The 23,728-nt window shown below is 40.7% G+C and overlaps 1 protein-coding gene across 1 annotated transcript in view; it reads left to right on the top strand.

The window, feature by feature from the left end:
* Positions 1 to 23,728, top strand: part of LOC135216585 (exocyst complex component 5-like) — a 193,526-nt gene that overhangs the window by 35,656 nt on the left and 134,142 nt on the right. Inside the window, exons 2-4 of the mRNA XM_064251964.1 lie at positions 11,709 to 11,891; positions 18,565 to 18,682; positions 19,019 to 19,216. Of these exons, the coding sequence (XP_064108034.1) occupies positions 11,709 to 11,891; positions 18,565 to 18,682; positions 19,019 to 19,216 (499 nt within the window). The remainder of the gene's footprint in view (positions 1 to 11,708; positions 11,892 to 18,564; positions 18,683 to 19,018; positions 19,217 to 23,728) is intronic.

Here is a 23,728-nt window from a genome sequence, read left to right as displayed (position 1 = left end):
GGATGTAAGCGCCCTGAACTTCTTCGTTGAAAAGAAGAAGTTCACGATGGAGACCACTTTGCCTCGGTGTTAGCAGCACTCCGTCCAGGGGACTGGATGGTGTCCTTGGACCTACAGGACGCTTACTTCCACGTACCAATCCATCCTTCCTCGAGGAAGTTTCTAAGATTCATGATGGGGGGAAGAATCTTCCAATTCAGGGCCCTGTGTTTTGGCCTCTCCACGGCCCCCCAACGTCTTTACGGCCATCATGAGGAATGTGGCACAATGGCTTCACCTAGAAGGGGTGAGGATTTCGCTCTATCTCGACGATTGGCTTATAAGGGCCAATTCAGAGATCGTTGTCTGAAGGACTTGAAGAAAACCCTGGATTTGACTTATTCCTTAGGACTTCTGGTCAATCTGCAGAAGTCAAGTCTGATTCCCGCTCAAGAGTGCGTTTATCTGGGGATCCAGATGAACTCTCTGAGTTTTCGGGCTTTTCCGTCACAGGAGAGGATAGCCCGGGGACTCGAAAAAAGTAACAACCTTCTTAGGGAAAGAAGTATGCACAGATGGGAGTGGATGAGTCTGCTGGGGACGCTCTCCTCACTGGAGCAATTTGTTTCCCTAGGAAGGTTGCACCGAGACCGCTCCAATTCTTTCTTCATCGGAATTGGAGTCGTCCTTCTCAGGATTTGAAGTTCTCCCTGTCAATTTCCTCTTCAAATCAAGAAGGAGTTAGCATGGTGGGCGGATCCAACAAGTTCTCGCAGGGACTGCCTCTTCAATCCCAGAACCCCAGCCTGGTGTTGTTCCTCCGATGCGTCGGAAAACAGGTTGGGGGGGCGACTCTGGGAACCAAGGAGGTGTCAGGAACCTGGGTTGGGTGGGGGACCAGTCTTCCTGCACATCAACAGGAAAAGAACTAATAGCCGTGTGGCTTGCTCTGAAGGAGTTCGAGTCAGATGTGACAGCAGTAGTTGTGCAAATAAACTCGGACAACACCACGGCTCTGGCATACATCAGGAAAACAGGGGGGGGGGGGACGCATTCCTTCTCTCTGTACGAAACAGCAAGAGATCTTCTTCTGTGGACAGAAGAAAGGGGGATAAAACTTCTCACCAGATTCGTTACAGGGAGAAAGGAATGTAAGGGGGCAGATCTCCTCAGCAGGAAAGATCAGGTCCTTCCACAGAGTGACTCTGCACCAAGATGTTTGCCAGAGCCTTTGGAAGTTGTGGGGCAGGCCTCTCTTAGACCTGTTGCAACTTCAAAGAACAAAAGACTGGATCTGTATTGCTCGCCCATCTCGGTTCCAGGAGCAATAGGGATAGACGCTCTCCTACTCGATTGGAAAGGACTCGATGTATACGCGTTTCCCCCCTTCAAGATTCTGGGGTTGACTTTAAAAAAGTTTGCAGAGTCAGATTCCGCGAGGATGACTTTGATAGCTCCCTTTTGGCCAGCACAAGATTGGTTCACAGAGGTGCTGGAATGGCTAGTGGATTTTCCAAGATCGCTTCCTCTAAGGAGCGATCTACTCAGACAGCCCCACTTCGACAGGTACCACAAAAACCTCCCCGCTCTCAGTCTGACTGTGCTTCAGACTGTCAGAAACTGGTCAGAGCGAAAGGCTTTTCGTCAGCAGCTGCTAAGGCAATCGCTAGAGCGAGGAGGTCTTCCACCTTACGAGTGTACCAGTCGAAGTGGGATGTCTTCAGAAGATGGTGCAAGAGGAATAACGTTTCCTCTTCCAGTACCTCTGTGAATCAAATTGCAGACTTCTTTTTATTCTTAAGACAAGAATGTGGCTTAGTCGTTTCGACGATTAAAGGCTATCGTAGTATGTTGGCGAATGTCTTCAGGCACAGGGGCCTCAACTTATCGGAAGATAAGGACCTACAGGACCTTATTAGGTCTTTTGATACAAGAAAATGCAGTCTCCTTAAGACACCTAGCTGGAATTTGGGATGTAGTCCTCAATTCCTTGGGTCCTCTAGGTTTGAACCCCCTAATTCAGCCTCATTCAGAGACCTTACCAGGAAGACTCTGTTTTTGATGGCTCTAGGTTCCGCCAGAAGAGTGAGTGAGCTTCAGGCGATTGATGGTAATGTGGGTTTTAAGGAGGACTCTCTCATTTGCTCTTTCCTTCCTGGTTTTCTTGCAAAGAATGAGACCCATCAAGTCCATGGCCCAAGAACTTCGAGATTCGTGGGTTATCTTCTTTGGTAGGAGAAGACCCGAGAGAACTCTTTGCCCAGTGAGAATGGTGAAATACTACCTTAGAAGAAAAGAGCAACTGAAAGCCAACCGAGAGGTCCTGTGTGTTCAGTAAAAGAGCCTACTCGTCCATTGTCGAAGACGCATTGTCCTTCTTCTTGAGAAGCCTCATCAAAGAAGCACACGGATCCTGCAGAGAAGAACATCTTAGGCTTCTTAAAAAGTGAAAGCACACGAAGTAAGAGCCATAGCAACTTCTCTTGCTTTCAACAAGAATATGTCCGTGACGAAATCTGATGGAGACAACATTCTGGAGATGTCAGTCAGTGTTCGCGAACCACTACTTACGTGATGTGAGAATCACTTACGAAAAATGCTTCGCCTTGGGCCCGTACGGTATCTGCGGATTCAGTGCTGGGGCAGGGAGCTGGAATCATCCTGTTTTAGTAGTATAAATTTTTCCCCCTTGTATTTGTTGTTGTTGGTTGCCTTAAAGAGGATGCATGAAGGCATCTCTTTAGGTCGTAATACTAATCTTTAGTAGTTTGGTTAGGTGGTCTGATGAGTGTGGCTCCTTGCAGTAGTAGTGGTTGTTAGGACCTGTTAAGATAGGGACGAACTCCCTTTAACAGGATCCGACTTGGATTCTACCACACAAAGGGATCATATATCCCACCCAGTGGTAGATCCGAGAGTCTTTCAGCATCAGGTCACGTCCTAGCTGTAGCTCTCCAGGCAACGCAGACTCAGGAGACAGTCTCAGTGAAGTCTTCTGCCTGAACAGGTAAGAACCAAGGTTATTTATATCCTACAACATCAGTTGTTTCTTATCTCTCCTTATTACTTTAGCTGTCTCTTACCCTCCACCAAGGGTGCCAATGAGCTAAGTATATATCTGGCAGGGAAGTTCATGTACAAAAATGATATTGTTAAACTACAATAAAGTTTTGTACATACTTACCTGGCAGATATATACGTCTAATGGCCCACCCAGCCTCCCCTCAGGAGACAGGTGAAAGAAAAAAAAATCTGGCTGGAGAGATAGATTGGTTCATACGCCCGCCACCCAGCGGCGGGTAAGGTAGACCACCTGACCTACCTGTCGCGTGTGCCGCGAGATTTGAAATTCTGTCGGAACTCGGAGACTATAGCTAAGTATATATCTGCCAGGTAAGTATGTACAAACTTTATTGTAGTTTAACAATATCATGTTACAGCTCTGGTTCATAATTAATAGCAGATTACATTCTGTGGCCTATATGACATTTTATTCATGATAAATGGAGACCTTGGAGATATGTATTCATAAAGGGTACTTGCACTTGTTACTAACTAAGTCAATCTCTGGATAGACAAGATGTCATAAAAGTTATTACATTGCCTTCCATATTAAGTATTAACAAAGTTTAATGCTTTCATTCCATGCCTGTTATTGCCACTAGTTATGAGATCAGTGTCTTGCTAATCGTATAACTGGCTAGTTTTATACATTCAACTTCCCTGCCAGATATATACTTAGCTATAGACTCCGTCGTCTCCGACAGAATTTCAAATTTCGCGGCACACGCTACAGGTAGGTCAGGTGATCTACCGCCCTGCCCTGCCCGGGTGGCAGGACTAGGAACCATCCCCGTTTTCTAATCAGAATTCTTCTGTCGCCCGGACCATCAACATTGTTGTTGGTTCCTCTCGATTGGTTTTTCTTTTTCACCGGCAATTGATCTTCTGACCGACTTTTGGTGACGTATCTGGATTGTTGGATTGGCATACGCTTTTGTGGACTGTTTTGTGGACTTTGATTTTGGAATTTTTTTTCTTTAATAATGTCTGACTCTGGTATGGTTGTGAGACGTTTTGTGTGAATGTAGGCTGTAAGGTGAGGTTGCCGAAGCTTCGGTAGACCCTCACACGGTATGCAAGGAGGTGCAGGGAGTATGAATGTTCTTTTACTAATACTTGTAAGGAATGTGAGAACTTGAGTGAGAACGAATGGAAGAATCTAACTAATTATTTAAAAAAGTTAGAAAGAGAAAGAGTGAGGAAGGCTTCTCATAGAAGTTTAAGTAGTTCTAGATCTGAACTAATTCCAAGCTTGGGATCTTCCCCAAGGGTAAGTATTGCTACTTCTCCTTCCATTGCAGCCCCTTCTCCTATTGCAGAACCTGTAGATCCAGCAAAAGAACTTGCGGATCTAAAAGCAGCCTTCAAGTTGATGGAAAACAAAACTGGCTGCCATACAAGTAAGGCTAGTGATTTTTCAGTGGACAGTGATATGAGTGTCCCCGCCCAGTGTAGTGGAGGGGGCATCTGGTCGGCTCAGCAACGCTCCTAGGTCTAGACCTCTTCCAAGCTCACATGCCCAGAGGAGAAAGGAATGTCGAAGCCGAAAGGAGGTTGTGGAGAATCCCCACCGATCAGGTGTCCCTTCGGCGGTTTCTGTGACACCCCAGACTGCCAAGGACCGCTATTGTAAAAGCGTCCTACGTGAGTGTTTCTCGTCGTCGGGATCTTCATCACCGAGACGTGATTGGAGAGATTCAGATCGATCTCGGCCTCTCAAGAGGAGTTGGAAGGCTCCGAATATTGACTCGAGCCCTGAAACTTCCATGAGGAGTCTCCATCGGGAGTGAAGAAGGCAAGAAGAGCCATTCTTTCTTTCAACGTAGAGTGAGAAGGAGGCAGGAGGTGGAGGAGGCTATGGACTCCTCCCCTCCTCCTTCCCCTCCTCCCGAAGAGGATAAAGAGGAGGCTACAAAGAGGTTCATGATGGCGATGCAGGAACAGATTTCGTCGTTTGTAGGAGTCCTGTCAAAGGAGCCTCCTAAAGAAGGAAAGACACTTCCCTTCCTATTAAAAGATCCTCCAGGCGTATGGAGGTATCTGCCTCCAGGATCGATACTCCTACTCGAGGTGAGGTTTCCGGTACGAACCTGGATGAAACGATCAGACGTCTGGCACCGGCCAGGAGTGAGGAGTCACCCAGGAGGCAGGAGCCAGAGCCAGGAGTGAGGAGTCAACCAGGAGGCAGGAGCCCAGAGCCAGGAGTGTAGAGGCATCAGGCAAGAGGCAGGAGCCAGGAGGCAAGAGCCAGGAGGCAAGAGGCAGGAGGCAGGAGCCAAGAGGCAGGAGCCAGGAGCCAAGAGGCAGGAGTCAGGAGGCAGGAGCCAGGAGTCCGGAGTCAGGAGGCAGGAGTCCGGAGTCAGGAGGCAGGAGTCAGGAGGCAGGAGTCAGGAGCCAGGAGGCAGGAGTCAGAGGCAAGAGTCAAGAGCCAGGAGGCAAGAGTCGGGAACTCGTTCCTGGAGGTTATGACTCTTCTCCAAATAGGAGCTCCTCTCCTTCAGAACATAGGAGGTCTTGGAGGACTCTCCCTCCAAACGTGAACTTTCTCCTTCGTCTGATCGAGGGTTAGACGAGTTGTCTGATGACGAACCTCCTGCTAATGAGGACTTTCTAGTTATAAAAGTCTTAGCCTCATTACTACTTCAAGAGTTTGGAGATTCTCTTAGTCCGGCGGCTCCTCCTTCTCCTCGTTCGCTCTTTTCGAGCTCAGCTACGGCAAAATCGTCGGCCTTTTAAAAATGAAGCCTGCGATATCTATGAAGAAGGCACTCCATTCTTTAGATTCTTGGATGGACAAGAAGAAGGAGTTAGGAAAGGACGGTATTCTGCATGCCTCCTTCCAGATTGCACGGGAAGAGAGGTATTTGGTATGGGACAGGAGAGACTATGGGTCTTTCTCTACCTGCCTCTGCAGATGCCGACTTTTCCAATTTAGTGGAGGCCTCTAGACGTCACTCCTTAGGATCGGTCAGAGCGACGTGGAGCACTTCAGAGTTGAACCACTTTCTAAAGGGACTTTTGTCACTTTAGAGGTGTTCAATTTTCTGGATTGGTCACTCGGACGTTCTGGCCAACAAATCTAAGGATCCGGAGTTTCTGAAAAACCCAGAAATTCTCCATAGCGTCCTGTCCTGCATGGACAAGGCAGTACAGGACGGTTTCGGGTGTAAGTGGCTTCCCTTTTGGTGCTGGTCTCCTGAAAAAGAGATCAGTTTATGGATCCCTATTATCGAAAGGGGTTTCTCCGAGCCAGAGGACTGCCTTACTGTTCGCTCCTCTATCAGATCATCTGTTTCCTTCTCAGTTAGTGAAGGATATATCTCGCTCGCTAACTGAGAAGGCGACACAAGACCTACTAACGCAAACGTCCAAGAAAGGACGCCCTGTAGTGTCGACGGTTAAGAAGGAATCTCGTCCTCCTCAGCAGCCCTTTCGTGGAGGTGCAGCGGTCGTCCCCTGCCAGAAAGAAGAGCTCTGAAAAGAGAGGAAGGTCTTCATTTAGACCCTTCAAGAAATCAAAGTGACTTGTTGCTCCTCCAAGCACCAGTGGGCGCCAGACTCCTGAACTTTGCAGGAGTATGGGCAAAAAGGGGAGACCGACCCTTGGTCAGTGTCGGTCCTGAAGAAGGGATATGTAATCCCCTTCGACGACAGCCCGCCCCTAACATCTACGCCTCGGGAACTGTCAGCGAGGTACAGAGACCCGTTAATGAGAAAGACTCTCCTTCAAATGGTGGAGCAAATGTGGGGGAAAAAGAGCCATCGAAACTTGTGCAGGATCCACACTCCCCGGGATTTTACAATCGCCTTTTTCTAGTACCAAAGGCATCGGGGGGGTGGAGGCCAGTTCTGGACGTAAGCGCTCTGAATCGCTTCGTACAGAAAAAGAAGTTTCGCATGGAAACGTCGCCTCTGTAATGTCGGCTCTTCGTCCAGGAGATTGGATGGTCTCTCTGGACCTGCAAGACGCATATTTCCACGTTCCCATTCACCATTTGTCAAAGAAATTCTTCGCTTTGTAATAGGAGACAGGATCTTTCAGTTCAGGGCTCTGTGCTTCGGTCTGTCTACAGCCCCACAAGTATTCACCAACCTGATGGCGAATGTAGCAAGATGGCTTCACCTAGAGGGGATAAACATCTCCCTCTACTTGGACGACTGGCTGATCAGGGCCAAGTCGAAGATTCAGTGCTTGGAGGACTTAGAAGTAACAAGGAACATGATAGATTCGCTAGGGTTGCTCGTCAACCTCGAGAAGTCACAACTGATCCCCAGCCAGAACTTGGTCTATCTGGGGATTCAGATGGATTCTCGGGGTTTTCGGGTATATCCTTCGCGAGAAAGAATCGCTCGAGGTTTGTCGAGAATCTCGAGCTTCTTAGAGAGAAACAGCTCAGCGAGGGATTACCTGAGCCTTTTAGGGACCCTGTCCTCATTGGAAAAGTTCTTCTCGCTAGGGAGACTTCACCTTCGCCCTCTTCAGTTTTTCCTCAAAGAGGTGTGGAGTTGGAAGACGGGTCAACTCTCGGACATCTTCCAACTTCCACAAGATGTAAAAGATCATCTGAAGTGGTGGATCCCTCCACTTCAAAAGAACGAAGGCGTATCGCTTGCTCTGCAGAACCCAGACCAAGTGTTTATTTACCGACGCTTCGGAGTCCGGGATGGGGAGCGACGCTAGGAGCAAGGGAGGTGTCAGGCACCTGGACAAAGGAACAGGTGTCCTGGCACATCAATTGCAAGGAACTTGTGGCCATACACCTAGCCTTAAAGTTCTTCGAAGAGATAGTCAGAGACGGGGTGATACAGATAAACTCGGACAACACCACGGCTCTGGCTTACATACGCAAGCAAGGAGGCACGCACTCTTTCTCCCTCTATCAGTTGACAAGAAACCTGTTAACCTGGACGGAAGAAAGAGGCATATCTCTCCTCACAAGGTTGTTCAAGGGATCAAGAATGTGAGAGCGGACAGACTGAGCAGGAGAAATCAGGTCCTTCCCACAGAATGGACTCTACACGAAGAAGTGTGTCGAAGTCTTTGGTCCCTGTGGGGGAGACCTCACATAGACCTGTTTGCGACGTTCCTCTCCAAAAGAATAGAGATCTTTTGCTCTCTAGTGGAAGATCCGAGAGCCTTCGCAATAGACGCGTTTCTCATGGATTGGTCGGGTGTGGACGCATACGTCTTTCCCCCGTTCAAAATCCTGGGGGAAGTGCTCAGGAAGTTCGTAGCTTCGAAGAGCACGAAGTTGACACTCATAGCCCCATTTTGGCCAGCCCAGGAATGGTTCACGGAGGTACTGGAGTGGATAGTGGACTTCCCCAGATCGCTTCCAAACAGACACGATCTACTCAGACAACCCCACTTCGAGAGGTTTCATCACAACCTCCCAGGTCTCGCTCTGACTGCCTTTCGACTATCGAAAGACTTGTCAGAGCGAGAGGCTTTTCTCGCAAGGCTGCGGGCTCTATCGCTAGAGCCCGCAGAGCTTCGACGAGAGGAGTATACCAGTCAAAGTGGGAAGTCTTTAGGAGGTGGTGTAAGGGTCAGAAGCTGTCCTCCTCCAGTACCTCTATAGTGAATATTGCCGATTTCCTCCTCTTTCTGAGAGAGGAATCACACCTATCTGTCTCGACAATAAAAGGATACAGAAGCATGCTGTCTTCAGTATTCAGGAATCGAGGCCTGGACATTGCTAACGACAAAGATCTACACGATCTAATTAGATCTTTTGAGACTTCGAAAGCAGCTACTCTAGAACACCTAGTTGGAATCTAGACGTGGTCCTGAAATTCCTTTCATCGGATAAATTCGAGCCTTTACATCTGGCGTCCTTCCGCGACGTCACTAGGAAATGCTTGTTCCTGGTGGCTCTCGCTACAGCCAAGAGGACGAGCGAATTACACGCTCTGGATTCCACGGTGGGGTTCAAAGGAGATGCTGCCATCTGTTCTTTCCAGACAATGTTTCTGGCAAAGAACGAAAACCCGTCAAAAACCTTGGCCCAGAAGTTTTGAGGTAAAAGGCCTATCTAACCTGGTAGGCAGAGAGATAGAGAGATCTCTCTGTCCAGTGAGAGCTCTTAAATACTATTTAGAGAGGAAGAGACAGATGGGAGCTTGTCAACAAGGTCTTTGGTGTGCGGTGAAGAACCCCAAAAGACTCATGTCCAAGAACGCCTTGGCTTTCTTTGTGAGAAGCGTTATTACGGACGCTCACAAGAACTGCTCGGAGGAATCCTTCGGTCTTCTAAAGGTCAAGACTCATGAAGTGAGGGCAGTAGCAACGTCCTTGGCGTTCCAAAAGAATATGTCTCTAAAGAATATCATTGAGACTACATATTGGAGGTGCAATTCAGTGTTTGCATCTCATTATCTGAAGGATGTGAGAGTGACCTATGAGAAGTGCTTCTCGCTAGGTCCTTTTGTATCAGCAGATACAGTACTGGGTCTTGGAGCAAAGACTGATCCTTAATTTTGTGTTTTTATCGTACATACCCTCTTGTCAAATATGTGCTTGGTTTTCTATTAGCAAGCTCACTACTGTCGCACGGGAGCAGAGTGTCATTGCTGGTAGGGGATCAAGGGTATGTATGACTAGTAGGGGAGTACACAAAATTTTTTTGTATATTTTGTTTAATGAAAGTGTAATTATGTTTTGAGTTTTTTGGTTGTTTGTAAGGAGTTCGGGGATAACTCCTTACAATCTTAGAACTAACATGGATGTTAGGATCAGGTGATCGGGATCGGTTTTGTGCTCCTTGAACAAGGTGTATTGTCATGTTAGTGGAATAGCACCCAATGACAAAGGCCTTTAGGCTCTGCCGAGTAAGTGGATAAGACCCCATTGGCAGACCCACAAGAACTCTTAGCCATAGATCAATATCTCGCTGAGGCTCTTGAGGCTAAGCAGACTCCAAGGCAGTAGCGCGAAGTCTTCAGCCTAATAAGGTAGGAACCAAGGTTTATTAATACCTACAACATATGTTGTTTACCTGTCTATTTCAGTTGTTAGCTGTCTCTTACCCACCACCAATGGGTGCTAATCAGCTAAGTATATATCTGGCAGGGAAGTTGAATGTATAAAAATGATATTGTCATGTTTACAATAAAGTTTTATACATACTTACCTGACCAGATATATACGATTAATGGCCCACCCAGCCTCCCCGCAGGAGACAGGTGGAAGAGAAGAATTCTGATTAGAAAACGGGGATGGTTCCTAGTCCTGCCACCCAGGGCAGGGAGGGCGGTAGATCACCTGACCTACCTGTAGCGTGTGCCGCAAAATTTGAAATTCTGTCGGAGACGACGGAGTCTATAGCTAAGTATATATCTGTCAGGTAAGTATGTATAAAACTTTATTGTAACATGACAATATCATTTTTCTCCATTTTATTTTTGTACTTCCATTCTTTGGTATTTTTATTATTTTTATAATATTATATTGTACTATTATGTTATTATAATGTTTTATTATAGTAGGGAGATAAAATGTGCAAATAATATGTAAGTAATTATTCAAATACAAACTGAATTATGCAGCTTTTTTTTGTGATTCATTTCAGTGCCATACCTCAGAATGTAGTAAAGCAACGTCATTATTGTTATTAATTTTGAAAGTTTTATTACAACCCCAAATGCATGATCTGGGCCAAAATTTCATCTGGAAAACCCTTACAAAAAATATCAGAGACTTAGCATTTATTAGTTAATAAAAGTTCCAGAGCACAGATATTTTTTACAAACTGAATCTTCAGTACATCTTCCATTCGCACATTTTATAATTTTTTTTATTTGTTTACTCACTCCACCTCTGGTGCTTGACAAAGCTGTTTCTTCCTCTGTCATTTCGTCTGATTTGTGATCATCTCTGATAAAACATAAAGTAAAAAAATTATCTAAGTTTGTCTATAACTACAATATTATAAACTCCAATATTCACTACAGTCACTATCAGAACTATGTACTATCTGATAGTTCAGGTCTGGTACTATCATTGTCATTTCCAAATAAAAACATCTTTACTACTTCATCATCGAGAAAGACTTCCCTCCCTCTATGGCATTTTGATGGTTACTGAACGTCTAGCCCTTGTCCTGAGTTCATCCTGTAAGTTGGAAATCAGATGTTACCATTTGTCGCTAAAATATAAAAAAAAAAGCCTCTTACAATGATGAGGGAAACACGAAATCTGTTAAAAGTCGCTTAACTAGAACAAAAAGAAGTAGGAGTTGGGAGATCAGTCCCACTCATGGACGAAACCTTTTGATGACTGAGGAGATCAGTCATGTGCAGTGAAAGGCTTAAGTACTACAGAGGAAGTTTGCATGTTGTGTGAAACAAAGTTAATATTGTAATGTCTAATTAAAACTGACTTAATATTTATTGGGATTGCCATCCTCCCAGCCTTTTTGTTTGGTTTCACCCATTTTTGCCATTGCTTGCTAAATCTGTAAGTAATGTATATAATGTGGTAATTAGGGGACTTCCCTAATGTGTGCATTGAAGAGAATAATTTAAACATTTTTTGTCTGGTGAATGACTCGGTCTATGTTTTATGCATTATGGTAAGTAAAATACTGTTTAAGATTCACTATATTCAGTTCTATTTTTATCCAATATACATATGGGTTTAGTCTTATTTAGAATTCTGTTTACAGTGTACTTTTGCTTATTCATTTAATTAGGTCTAATCTTTTTGTTTCTCATCAGGATCCTTTTGATGGAGAAGAATTTGTTGAACGATTAGCATGGCGTGTAAATGCCAGCATATCACCACCTGGAACAAATGATGCTAGTTTCAATCCAGATCTTTTACATGAAGCCTTTACTCAGGCAATCAAGTAAGTGTAAAAATGTTTTGTAACACTTCTAATGGGGATATTGTATAGTCTTCATTTATTAGAAAAATTTTGTTTCTGTTTAGCAGTGCCAAAGTAGGATTCTGGTCAGTCCTTTTCTAAGTTTCATAATATAACCCATTTTTATGTATTGACAAAAATGTTATTTTAAAACTTTGATTTTATATTTATGAAAAGCATGATTAAATAAGTTACATTCCACTGCAAACTCATCACTTATAACAGTTCAATTGTTGTTGAAGTTGGAGGGGTCTTTAGAATCAGGTACTAGCATTAGAGCCTTTAGATTTGGAATGGTCATTGGAATCTGGTTTCTGTAGTAACTTGGAGTATTCTCTTACATCAAACACCATAATAAATAAGAGTAATTGTAAGAATGTTGTAAGTTTATGTACCTAGTTGCTATGTTCACCTTCAAAACTTCCAGTTCTTTCCTGTCAGGAGATGGGTCAGGTTTGAAAGTCCCTTACTGTCTTAGGATATCTCATAAATGACAGATTAGCAGGAGGCAGCATTTGCCCTGTTTTTATGCTAACGAGTTGGATAACCCAAGAAAGTCTTTTTCTTGTAGGATTTCATAATGAGCAACTGACTGAGGTAGTACTTTTTTGGGCTGATGAAGGTAACTTTTCTGCAAAAAACAGACTGAATCCAATCCTTAGATACATATATAAAGGAGAAAGACCTTCATTAATATTAGTACTCCTGCCAGAGAAGCCTAATTCCAAAGCTTGTACAGAGGTTTAACAAGGCTCCGAAGAATTAGTGAAAGATTAGATTTGAGAGGTTTGAATATTTTTCAAGGAACTTCCATTTTGAAGTGCTGACACAGCCTCTACACTTCCTAAGATTGATCTGTGTATGCCATCGGCTACACAACCACGAGTTTTACTTTTATTCTTTGTGGTGTAAGTGGCGTTACAGTTACTATGGTCATCCATTCATGTATGTGCTCTTGCTTATACATGTACATTCCACTTTATGCATTATACATATACAATTAAATTGTGGAGTTGAAACTACTATATTAACCCTTAAACGCTGAAGGGGTATATTAAAAATCGTCTTCCGTGTGCCTAGGGGGTCTCGGAGTGAGCGCGGAAGCGGAAATTGCACACATTTTCAAGATTAAGAGTTCATTTATGGCTCCTTTTTTTGTCATTGCCTGAAGTTTAGTATGCAACCATCAGAAATGAAAAAAATTTATCATTATCATATAATTAATTAATGCGATAATCCTGATAGCGCGAAAACAAAATTTCATATATAATTGTATTCAAATCACGCTATGCACAAAACGGTTTAAGGTAACGAGTTATTTTTTTTTCGTTGTAATGTACACTAAATTGCGATCATTTTGGTATATAACACATTGTAAAATGATAAAAGCAACACAGAGAAAATATTATCACAAAATGATGCATGAATTCGTAACGCGCGGACGTGAACAAATATTTTTTTCAAAAATTCACCATAAATGTAAATATTGTCCTAGAGACTTCCAATTTGTTTCAAAATGAAGACAAATGGTTGAATATTACATACTGTAAGAGTTTTAGCTTACAATAGCAGTTTTCGACCATATCTGATGAGTTAAAGTTGACCGAATGTCAAATTTTTTTATAGATTTTTTTATATGCAGTTATTTCGGAAATTAGAAAAGCTACAACCTTCAAATATTTTTAGTTTTATTCTACATGAAATTGCGCACATTTTCATATATAAAACTCTATGAAATCCCTAATATGAAACGGAGCAAATATTCCGAGAATACGACGTACGCATTTTGGAGATTTGCGGCGGAGAATCCGCGCGCTGAGGGAAGGAAAGTTTTTTTTTAAAAATTTACCATAAATCTAAATATTGTGCTAGAGACTTCAAATTTGTTTCAAGATGAAGATAAATGACTGAATATTACTAGACTGTAAGAGTTTTAGCTTACAATTGCGTTTTTCTACCATTTCGGTAGAGTCAAATTTGACCGAATGTGGTTTTTTTCTATTTATCGTGATTTATATGCAAATATTTCGAAAATGAGAAAAGCTACAACCTTCAATTATTTATTTTTGTATTCTACATGCAATTGCGCACATTTTCATATATAAAACTTTATGTAACGGCTAATTTAAAATGGTGCAAACATTACCACAATCCGCACTATGATTTTTTTGGAAAAGAGTTACCGCGCGGACGTAAGGAAAATGTTATTTTTTTCATAAATTCACCATAAATCGAAATATTGTGCTAGAGACTTCCAATTTGTTGCAAAATTAAGGTAAATGATTGAATATTACTAGAATATAAGAGTTTTAGCTTACAATTGCGTTTTTCGACCATTTCGGTAGAGTCAAAGTTGACCGAAGGTTGAAAATTTGTCACTTACCATTTTTTATATGAAAATATTTCAAAACTGATAAAAGCTACAACCATGGGTTGTTTTTAGTTGTATTGTGCATGAAATTGCACACATTTTCATATATAAAACTTTATGTAACGGCTAATTTAAAATTGTGCAAACATTACCACAATCGCATGTATGATTTTTTTCGGAAGAGTTACAGCGCAGACATAAGAATAAAGTTTTATCATAAATTCACCATAAATCGAAATATTGTGGTAAAGACTTAAAATTTGTTGCAAAACAAAGGTAAATGATTGAATATTACTAAAATATAAGAGTTTTAGCTTACAATTGCGTTTTTCAGCCATTTCGGTAGTCAAAATTGACCGAAGTTGAAATTTTGGCACTTATCGTTGTTTATATAAAAATATCTCAAAACTGATAAAAGCTACAATCATGAGTATTTTTTTGTTGTATTCTACATAAAAATGTGCACATTTTCATGTAACGGCTAATTTAAAATGGTACAAAAATTATGTCAGAGTGACGAAATAATTTCCGAAATGTGTCACCGATACTTTTTAGTGCGGCAAGAAAGAAATTTGCGCTTGCGCGCCTGCATAACGATTGTAAACAATACAACATCTTGATCCGTGAACTCCCAGCATCCCCCAAGGCGTGTGATTCAAGAGTTTTCGGCTGGCAGGCCTATAAGTATTTTTCCGCGAATTTTTAAAAAAACTTTTGTATGTCGACGTAAACTACGTCCAGTCGGCACCCGAGAGACAAAAACTGTCGACGTAAAATACGTCCACTCAGCGTTTAAGGGTTAATTAAAAGCTACTCTATTTCTAATGGATAGAGGTAGAAACTATTTGCAGTAAGAAATTGATGTGTAGGCCCATGCCCTGTGATTGTCTCAATATATAAGAATTCATGTGTGGGGCTGTCTTTACATTGCTTCAAAAAATAAGAATTTGGTGTGTAGGCCTATGCACTGCCATTACCTCAAAACATAAGACTTTGATGTGTAGGCCCATGCCCTGTCATTGCCTCAAAACATAAGAATTTGATGAGTAGGCCTATGAAAATATAAGAATTTGATGTGTAGGCCTCTGCCCTGCCATAGCCTCAAAATATAAGAAATTGACGAGTAGTCCTATGCTCTGTCATTGCTTCAAAATATAAGAAATTGACGTGTACATAAGAGTAATCTCTCAATGATATTAACATTTGACATACAGGATTATGATGAATTATACCCTAACATCAGAACTGGCTGCATATGTCTATGCTTCATTCAATTAAAGTAGTACTATACGTATGTTGTTTTGCTTTTGGAGGCCAACACCAATAAAAAAAAGAAGAAATATTCATGTGTAGTATTTAGGCTGCGTATGGTAAAAAAAAAATAGATATACAGACAAAATGATCCAAGATCTTCATGATGACATATAACTTTATGTATCTTTTATCAGAAATATCAACTGCATACTTCACAACTCCGGGAACTTAACTCTGTGTTGTCATGATTCATGCACGAAACTCAACATCACCAAACGGAGTCAAATTCGTACTGGTAAACATTTGGACTGTTAACTAGTGTGATGGCATTCCCCCTCGAGAGCTAGCCAATCACAAATGTGCATTGGCTGGGGCTTAGCTGCAAAACTAGCTGGACTCTGCTATTGTGTGACATCATTCCCCCTTCAAGAGCTAGCCAATCACAAGCATGCATTGGGCGGGGCTTAGCTGCAAAACTAGGTGGCCTCTGCTGTAGTGTGATGTCATTCCCCTTTTGAAAGCTTGCCAATCACTTGCGTGCAGTGGGCAGTGCTTGGCTACAAAGAGCCCTGGCTTTTACTTTACCAGAGATGTACCCACAACTGCCAAAAGGCTTTGCATACATCTGGATAAAATAACCATTCCAAGGGAAGAACTAGATCTTACCTGCTCTAGTTGTTTTGAAATGCATGTCTAAAACTGGAGTTGCTATATATTGGGCTAATACATTATGTTCATATAGTAGTACATATTAGTACTTTACCAAAGGTTTCAGGGGAGCTGAGAAGGTTCTGTTTATCAATTTTTTTTATAGTACTTTTTAGTAAAAGCTATTGTAATGTGTTGTAACCAACAATATATTGTACTAACCAAATGAACATCATATATACACACTCCAATTTTTTGGGATATGGTGGAAAATCTCCCATAACTGAAGTGTGTAAATTTTTATGAAATACTGTGCATATGCATAATGGAATGCCACAATTTTTATTGACACTTAACCTTCATTTTTTTTTATTTAATTCACTTGCTTTTTATGATGGAACATTTTATAATTCAAGGATTACAAGACCTGAAAGTGTTTACACCATTTGGCTGACAGTTCATTGAGTGAACTTCAGCTAAGTATGTAATTGTTCAGGTAGAAACAGTATAATCACATACAGCCATAGCAGGAAAAACCATGGTAAGTCTTCATACTGAATATTAAATCGATGCATATTTATGCACAGCCCTGTGGCAACAACAGGGCACCCATGGTGAAACCTACTTACAATCGTATAAAGGTGTAAATATAATATTTTTATCCCCTTGTACAGTCCAGTTCTTAGAAATTAATGTATTCTCAAAATACAGAAGTTTGGATAGTGAGGTGCAGGATCAATTTCTGAAGGATCTATCCATTATCATAGTTGCTTTTTTTTCTTTTTTTTTCCCACAACAAGATTGTCAACAACATAATTCTGACAGATATACTAAGGAAGCTCCCGTAATACAGAAAGCTCCAGTACCTATCACAAATCTTTAAATTGTACAGGAATCTAGAAATGCTGAATCTTCTTGTCTGAAGGGTCTTTTGGCACAGACTGCCTGGACTAAATACAGGAGATCTCCCTTCACAGTCCTCTACTGGGCAGGTGATTTCATTCTACAGTTGATATGGGATGAAATGTTTCCTACAATACTATTGTATTCATAGATGGCTACCCATGTTTATTTCTGACATGGCAGAAGTAATTTTCAGTCTGCACCTACATTGGATCTGAGTCAGTTATGTTAGTACTTTAAGAAGGGGCTCCTTGGAAGGCATGGAACCCCAAAAGAGAATATGTCTTGGCTAAATGAAACTTATAAGCTCTATATTAGCAGGTGAGGCTCATTTGTCTTTCTCATACTGTGAATGAATTTTCTTTAAATTTCTGTGAATGCAAAATGAGTCTTGAGTATCCTTAGATATAGAGGATTTGGAATTGATCAGTTGATTTATGCTCAGTACTTACTGCTCCTTTGCCTTTCTGCCACTCTTGTACCAAACCACCATAAAGAGAGCCTTCTTATGTGCCTTGTCAGAAAAGTTCATTGTTCTCTCCAGTGAACCAAGAGATTCCAAGAAATGCCTCCAGATTCATCCTGCCTAAGTAATATCATGAAGCAAATATAATCATAGTTACTACACAGCAAAGCAGCATAAGTTACAATGGTTGTCCATAAGGTCAAAGTTCTTTCAGATGTCAAACTTTATTTTGATATCAATACACCCTTCATGGCATAGAAGTAAATTCAAGACCTTTGAACTCTTGAATATAACTCACGAGTGATTAGACCTGTACTAATAGGTCATGTGGTAAGAATGTGACACACAGTCCCAGCTTTAGGTCAAGTTCCTGACTTCCCAGTTTATTATTTTCATCACCATCACCCTTTTTTTTTATCCTTAGTTTATCTATTATGGCAGTCTCTATGGCAAACTTTCTCAAGCTTATTTTCTCCTAGTGACTCCTGATAGGTAAGTGGTGTTTCCTACTAAATTAGTTGCTAATTTCTCACAACTTAAGGATCAAATAGCATGGAGAATTAGACTATTACCTGGTTGAGATCCTGGGATCCTCTTCTCATGCATAGTAATAGGCTGACTACATTTTTTTTAAAGGACTGAAGTGTTGCAGACAATTTTCATGCAGTGTCCATTGCTGGAATCTATCATTAATTTGTTGTCCGTTTTGAATGGTTTACTAACATCCTCATGATCTTGGTGGTTTTCTTTCAAGCATCAGCTTGTTTCCTATCATTACTTTTCAATGAGCAATTGTATTAAGAAAATAGAGAATTTTCTCTCAGATTACTACAAATAATGTTACTTGCCAATTTGTACAATTCAAAAGTGGTAAGTCATCTGAAGTTTTATGTACCTGTACAATGAGAGAAGTATATAGATGTAAAGATGACAAGTTTTTGACTACTGCTGTGTAGTATTGTGAGTAATGTAGCCAGTCTTATTAATTATTTCTATTTAATTTGTTTTGACAGAGATCTACAAATACTGGATGAGAGAACAGCCAAAAAGTGTGAGCGATTAGAAGCTGCTGTAAAAGATGAAGAAGTTAGACATTGGCATAATATTGCACAACTCCTTGATAACAATAGGGTATGATACTTTTAAAATCTAACTGTATTTTAGTTGCTGTTTTACTAGAATAACAGATATGTGAAAATTCCAAAACTTTCAGTAGACATAAGGAAAGGGATGAGATGGGTATCAAGTTAGAGCTAGACCATAAACACTTAAATTTAGGAGGTTATATTCCTTATATATTTTGATCGTTTGTTAGTTAGCATTATTACACTGAAAGTTATTTGTGGATTTTTATGAAAATATTACCAAAAGCTAGAGACTCTTGGCTAATAACAAATGATTAGGTATTGGGAAAGATAAAAGTAAAAGCTTTTGGGTAAGGAAACTTATGGTTGTTGTACCTTTCAGGAAGCATTTCAGAGCTTTCAGGACTTAGACAGTCACATTAATAGTGTAGCTACAAAAGTGGTCCATCTTGGAGATCAGCTGGAGAGTGTCAATACCCCAAGATCACGAGCTGTGGAGGCCCAGAGACTCATGAATCACTTCAGGGAGTTTCTTTTACCGGGACCATTAGTTTCAGAGGTGTTTACAGACAAAACCAAGGTGAGCTCTATTTTGTGTTGGATGCAAACATTTATTCTTTTTGCAGAGCTAGCAAAAAATTGTGCATGCAGAGATGGCTAAATATCAAGTGGTAGACAAATCTGTCCAACATCTTAAGAGAGAGGTTTACGTAATGTCATCATGAGTGACATGTTACACCAGGAAAAGAAAGTGATCAGTTCCTCTCCTATAATGATCTAGAATTAGCTAAAAGAGAACATTCTAGTGTGAAGTAGTTTCCCTAATGAACACTAATCATCAAAAGATTTCTTTATTGTGTTTCATGTATAAGTGTGAATGACAGTATGTATGATACTTGATCAAAGGTAATAGATTTATAATGAACAAACCAGGGTTCCAAAGTATATGAAATATCTCCATTATTTTGCACTCTTGTCTCCTAAAGGTATATGTATTAGGGCTCGTGCCTTGTATGATAAGGCGCCCTATGAGGTAATGTTAGACTTGCGATAATTTTATGCTAAGTCGGTTGGTATTGCACTTCCATATTCATGGGAGTGACTTGGGGTTTGTAGATCACTTACGAAGTCGGTATTATCTTCTGGGTTACGACGATGATGTGTTAAACTCATGGTGAGGAGGTTCTTGTAGAAAACACGAAGTAAAAAAATAGATATATTCTTCTGAAGTTTTACATGCTGAAGATCAGATATGATTGTACAAGTCTTCTAATAACGATAGCTTGATCGCTTCTGCCAATGATGATAGCTAATCCTATTCCTCTACATGATAAAGCTTAGGTAAAGAGGTACAGGTCTTCTAATGACGATAGCTAACTCTGTTCTGCCTGTCTACCATCTCTGTTACAAGTTATGAAGGAACAGACAGTAGTTCGAACATATGAAACATACATACAAATGACATAGTTTCATACGAACACACAATCAAAATGAGACACGCTACAGATCACGTAGGCCGTTTGAATTATAGGTCGGGGTAGTTGTCTCAAGCAGGGAGCTTGGACTAATGTTTATAAACAATTGAATGACTACAGGTGACGGCATGTTATCTTAGCCTACATACTTATTGTATACGTCATCTTTAGCGTCTCTAGTCTGATCACATTCCTGCAAGCAATCTTTTATATATATGGACTAACATTCCATATTATTATTATGTAAACACTTACATCAGCTCGGTCAGCTACCAAAACCAACTACTGAATATCACTCAAACTTGACTTGCATTTGACTTATAGGAGTGTGATACAGACACTATGTGAATATATATATATATATATATATATATATATATATATATATATATATATATATATATATATATATATATATATATATATATATAAGTAAATAAAAAATTCATGGTGTACATGAATTGATTCAAGTAATAAAATATAAAACAATGATATTGGTAAATAATAGTGATCACGTGATATATAATGATACAGTTTTTTCACTTCATCTCATTAAGATACATATGCTACAGAAAATACTAATGTACTCTGATAATTGCATAGAATGAAGATTAACATGATAAAAATCATATTTTAACTGATAAAAATGTTCATATATGAATTGATAAAATTATTAATGTTTATGCTGATTGATTCGTTGATTTTTATGCTAAATGTTATATATCTGCGGATATTGTTAAGATAAAAGGTAACTGATTGATTATAGGCTACCTGATTTGTTTATAAAGTGGGGGCTGAAAGTCTTTGCACCCCTGAAGGCTGCGTAAAGACTTTCAGCGTTTTAAAGAATCCTCCATATCAGTCACGGAAAATGCCTGAGAGAAAAAATGACTAATTGGCACCTTTTATTGTTTCCACTGTATCCTTGATTAAGGAAACAATAACTGATCAGTAGCTCATTACCTGTGGTGTAAGTCTATTTGTTTTGCTGGCACTCCTGTCAGGATTTGTTTGTCTCGTGGTGTTGCCCTTGTGTTGCCATTCCCTGTGCCTTTATGCGTAATGGTGGGTCCTTATACTTCTAGGGATGATCGTGTAAGGGTCATTCAGTGTTTTGAATTAGGGTTAAATACCGCTGAAATTGTGCGGCAGATGGATTTGAAGCGTCGAACAATTCAGAACATTGTTGCGAGGTACAAGGCGTCAGGGAAGAAAGAGGTACCTATCCCCGCCAAGAAGTCTGGGAGGCCCCCGTTGCTGTCTGAACGATCTATTTCGCTACTGAGAAGGGAAGCAGAGCTTAATCCTTCACACACCGCTCGTCAATTCAGGGAAGAAAACCCTGAAATTTTAGGAAAGTGTAAAGTACGTACTTTACAGATGTACTTGTCATGCAAGTTGGGATTCAAGAGTGTTGTGGCTCCTAAGAAGAGCAAGCTAACTGACGCCCATATTAAGAAACGAAAGTTTTTTTTTCATAGGTTTGGTAAATGGGACGTTAATAACTGGAAAAAAGTGTTGTTCACTGACGAATCCACATTCCATTGCTCGGCAAGCACCTCAACGAAAGTTTGGCGAAGTCCCCGCTTTAACAAGTGCAGTGACAAACTTTTTCGTCCTCGTGAAAAGTTTCCCAAAACATTGATGGTATGGGGTTCTATGGGTTATGAGGGAGTTGGGGAATTGTGTATATTTGAAAATAATGAAAGAGTGAACCAGCACATTTATTATGTTGTACTAAATGAATATTTAGAGGGGAGCTTTGAGAAGACAGGTGCTTCAATTCTTCAGCAAGACGGCGCACGGTGCCACACAACGCCATTGATTAGGAACTGGTTGCAGGATTGTGGTGTGGAGCTTTTAAGTGACTGGCCCCCTAATTCCCCTGATTTTAGTCCCATTGAAAATCTGTGGTCGATCATTAAACAACGTTTGCAGAAGGTTGACTGCTCAATATCGAGAAACTCAAAGCCGCCATCATCGCTGCTTGGAACAGTATCGAACCAGAGATCTGTCAGCACCTCATTGAAAGTGTTCCCCGACGGCTGAAGGCAGCTAAAGAGAACAAATTTGGTGCTACCAAATACTAGAAAGTCTAAGGTAAACTGACACACCATTTCAAAATCTTAACTAAATTTTTGCATTACTTTACAGGTCGAAAAAAGTGTGCGTGTGTATGCGTTTGCCTAAATTGCACTGGGGTGTAAAGACTTTCGGCGCCTACTTTACATATGTATATGGATTCATATAATTACGATTAATATATGTGCACTTTAAATAGATTCCTATTGCGTACACGCAAAGATATATTCCGACTCTGTTATTTATGATCATTTATATATATAGGATACATGATACTTTATATATATAGGATACATGACCGAGGTTATACTACTTCACTTTTAACTAGCGTTCGAACAACTTTTCGTCCATTACACAGTTCCAGACAACCACCTATAGCCCAATGAAACGGCCTATTTCACAGGGTTAAAACAAGGGGAAAATTTGCCTGGGCGGGTCCAACGTTCTATTTTTGCGCTCATACTTATTCTCTGCATCCTAAGCTACACGATTACGTTCGCGATGAATAAAAAAAACATCCCCAGCACGAGTCCTTCGCCAGCAAAGTAGTTGAATATCCTTCGGGTCGTAATTGTCGGAAGTATGTCCCTTTCGTAGTCGATTTCCGACAGTCGCTGGAGCGTTCCGCATTAAAACGAGATTAACGACGGGATACGGGTGTCGGCCGAAGAAGTCCATGATGGTGCTTATTCCTTTCACATTGTAGGCGGTTGTTACTCGACTGCCGTCGTCCGCAGCGACGAACGATTTTTTGAAGTTGCGATGTGAAACTCTCGTACTGCAGGATACTGTAACAGGTTCCATTAATCAGCCTGCAAGTGAAATTATACTTGTCACAAGGGCAAAGTAAATTCAGACGACATCCAAATACAGGGGAGGGGAGAGAGCCATTTAGACCAGACTTAACCCACATGAATTCGCTGATATTTTGGAATTCAAAAGAGAGCTGTACAAACTTTTTTATCCATGGCATTAACAATGAGTGAACCTATCCAGGTCTATGATGACTGTAAAAATATCCATAATTATAAAAAATAAATAGATATCATTACGAATCTCAAAGAAAATTCGATATTACTGGTAGTAAATTACTAGACAAAGAAGTGGAAAACGGAGCTATTTGTAAGATTGCCAGGCAACATAAGAGTCAAAGAGAAGATTAATCATGATTCTGTATTTCTCTATGCTAACTGAAATTAAGTTGTGATAAAATCTGATCCTGTGTGCCCCTAACAAAAGTTTCATATTCAATTTTCTCGCGCGCATCCTCTGGGGTTAATTTTAAAAACTTTATTAATAGGTAGGAGGTGCAACGAAAAAACCCACTATGTAACTAATTTCTAAATAAACTTTGGGTTTTTCAAGAAAATGTGACATTTTCCCATGAATGTGAATTGTGATAGACTAATGTTGCAAGTAATTTTTTCACATCCATGACTTGATACTTCTAAATGTCTATGAGGTTCAGAAAAATTAATTCATTTTGTTGTTATAGAAATTCTATTTGCTTATTTTGTTCATTAATTTTAAAATGA

Source organism: Macrobrachium nipponense, chromosome 6 (genome assembly GCF_015104395.2).
Source record: "Macrobrachium nipponense isolate FS-2020 chromosome 6, ASM1510439v2, whole genome shotgun sequence".
NCBI lineage: Eukaryota > Metazoa > Arthropoda > Malacostraca > Decapoda > Palaemonidae > Macrobrachium > Macrobrachium nipponense.
The sequence above is the reverse complement of the archived record's forward strand: the minus strand, read 5'-3'. Positions and strand labels throughout refer to the sequence as shown.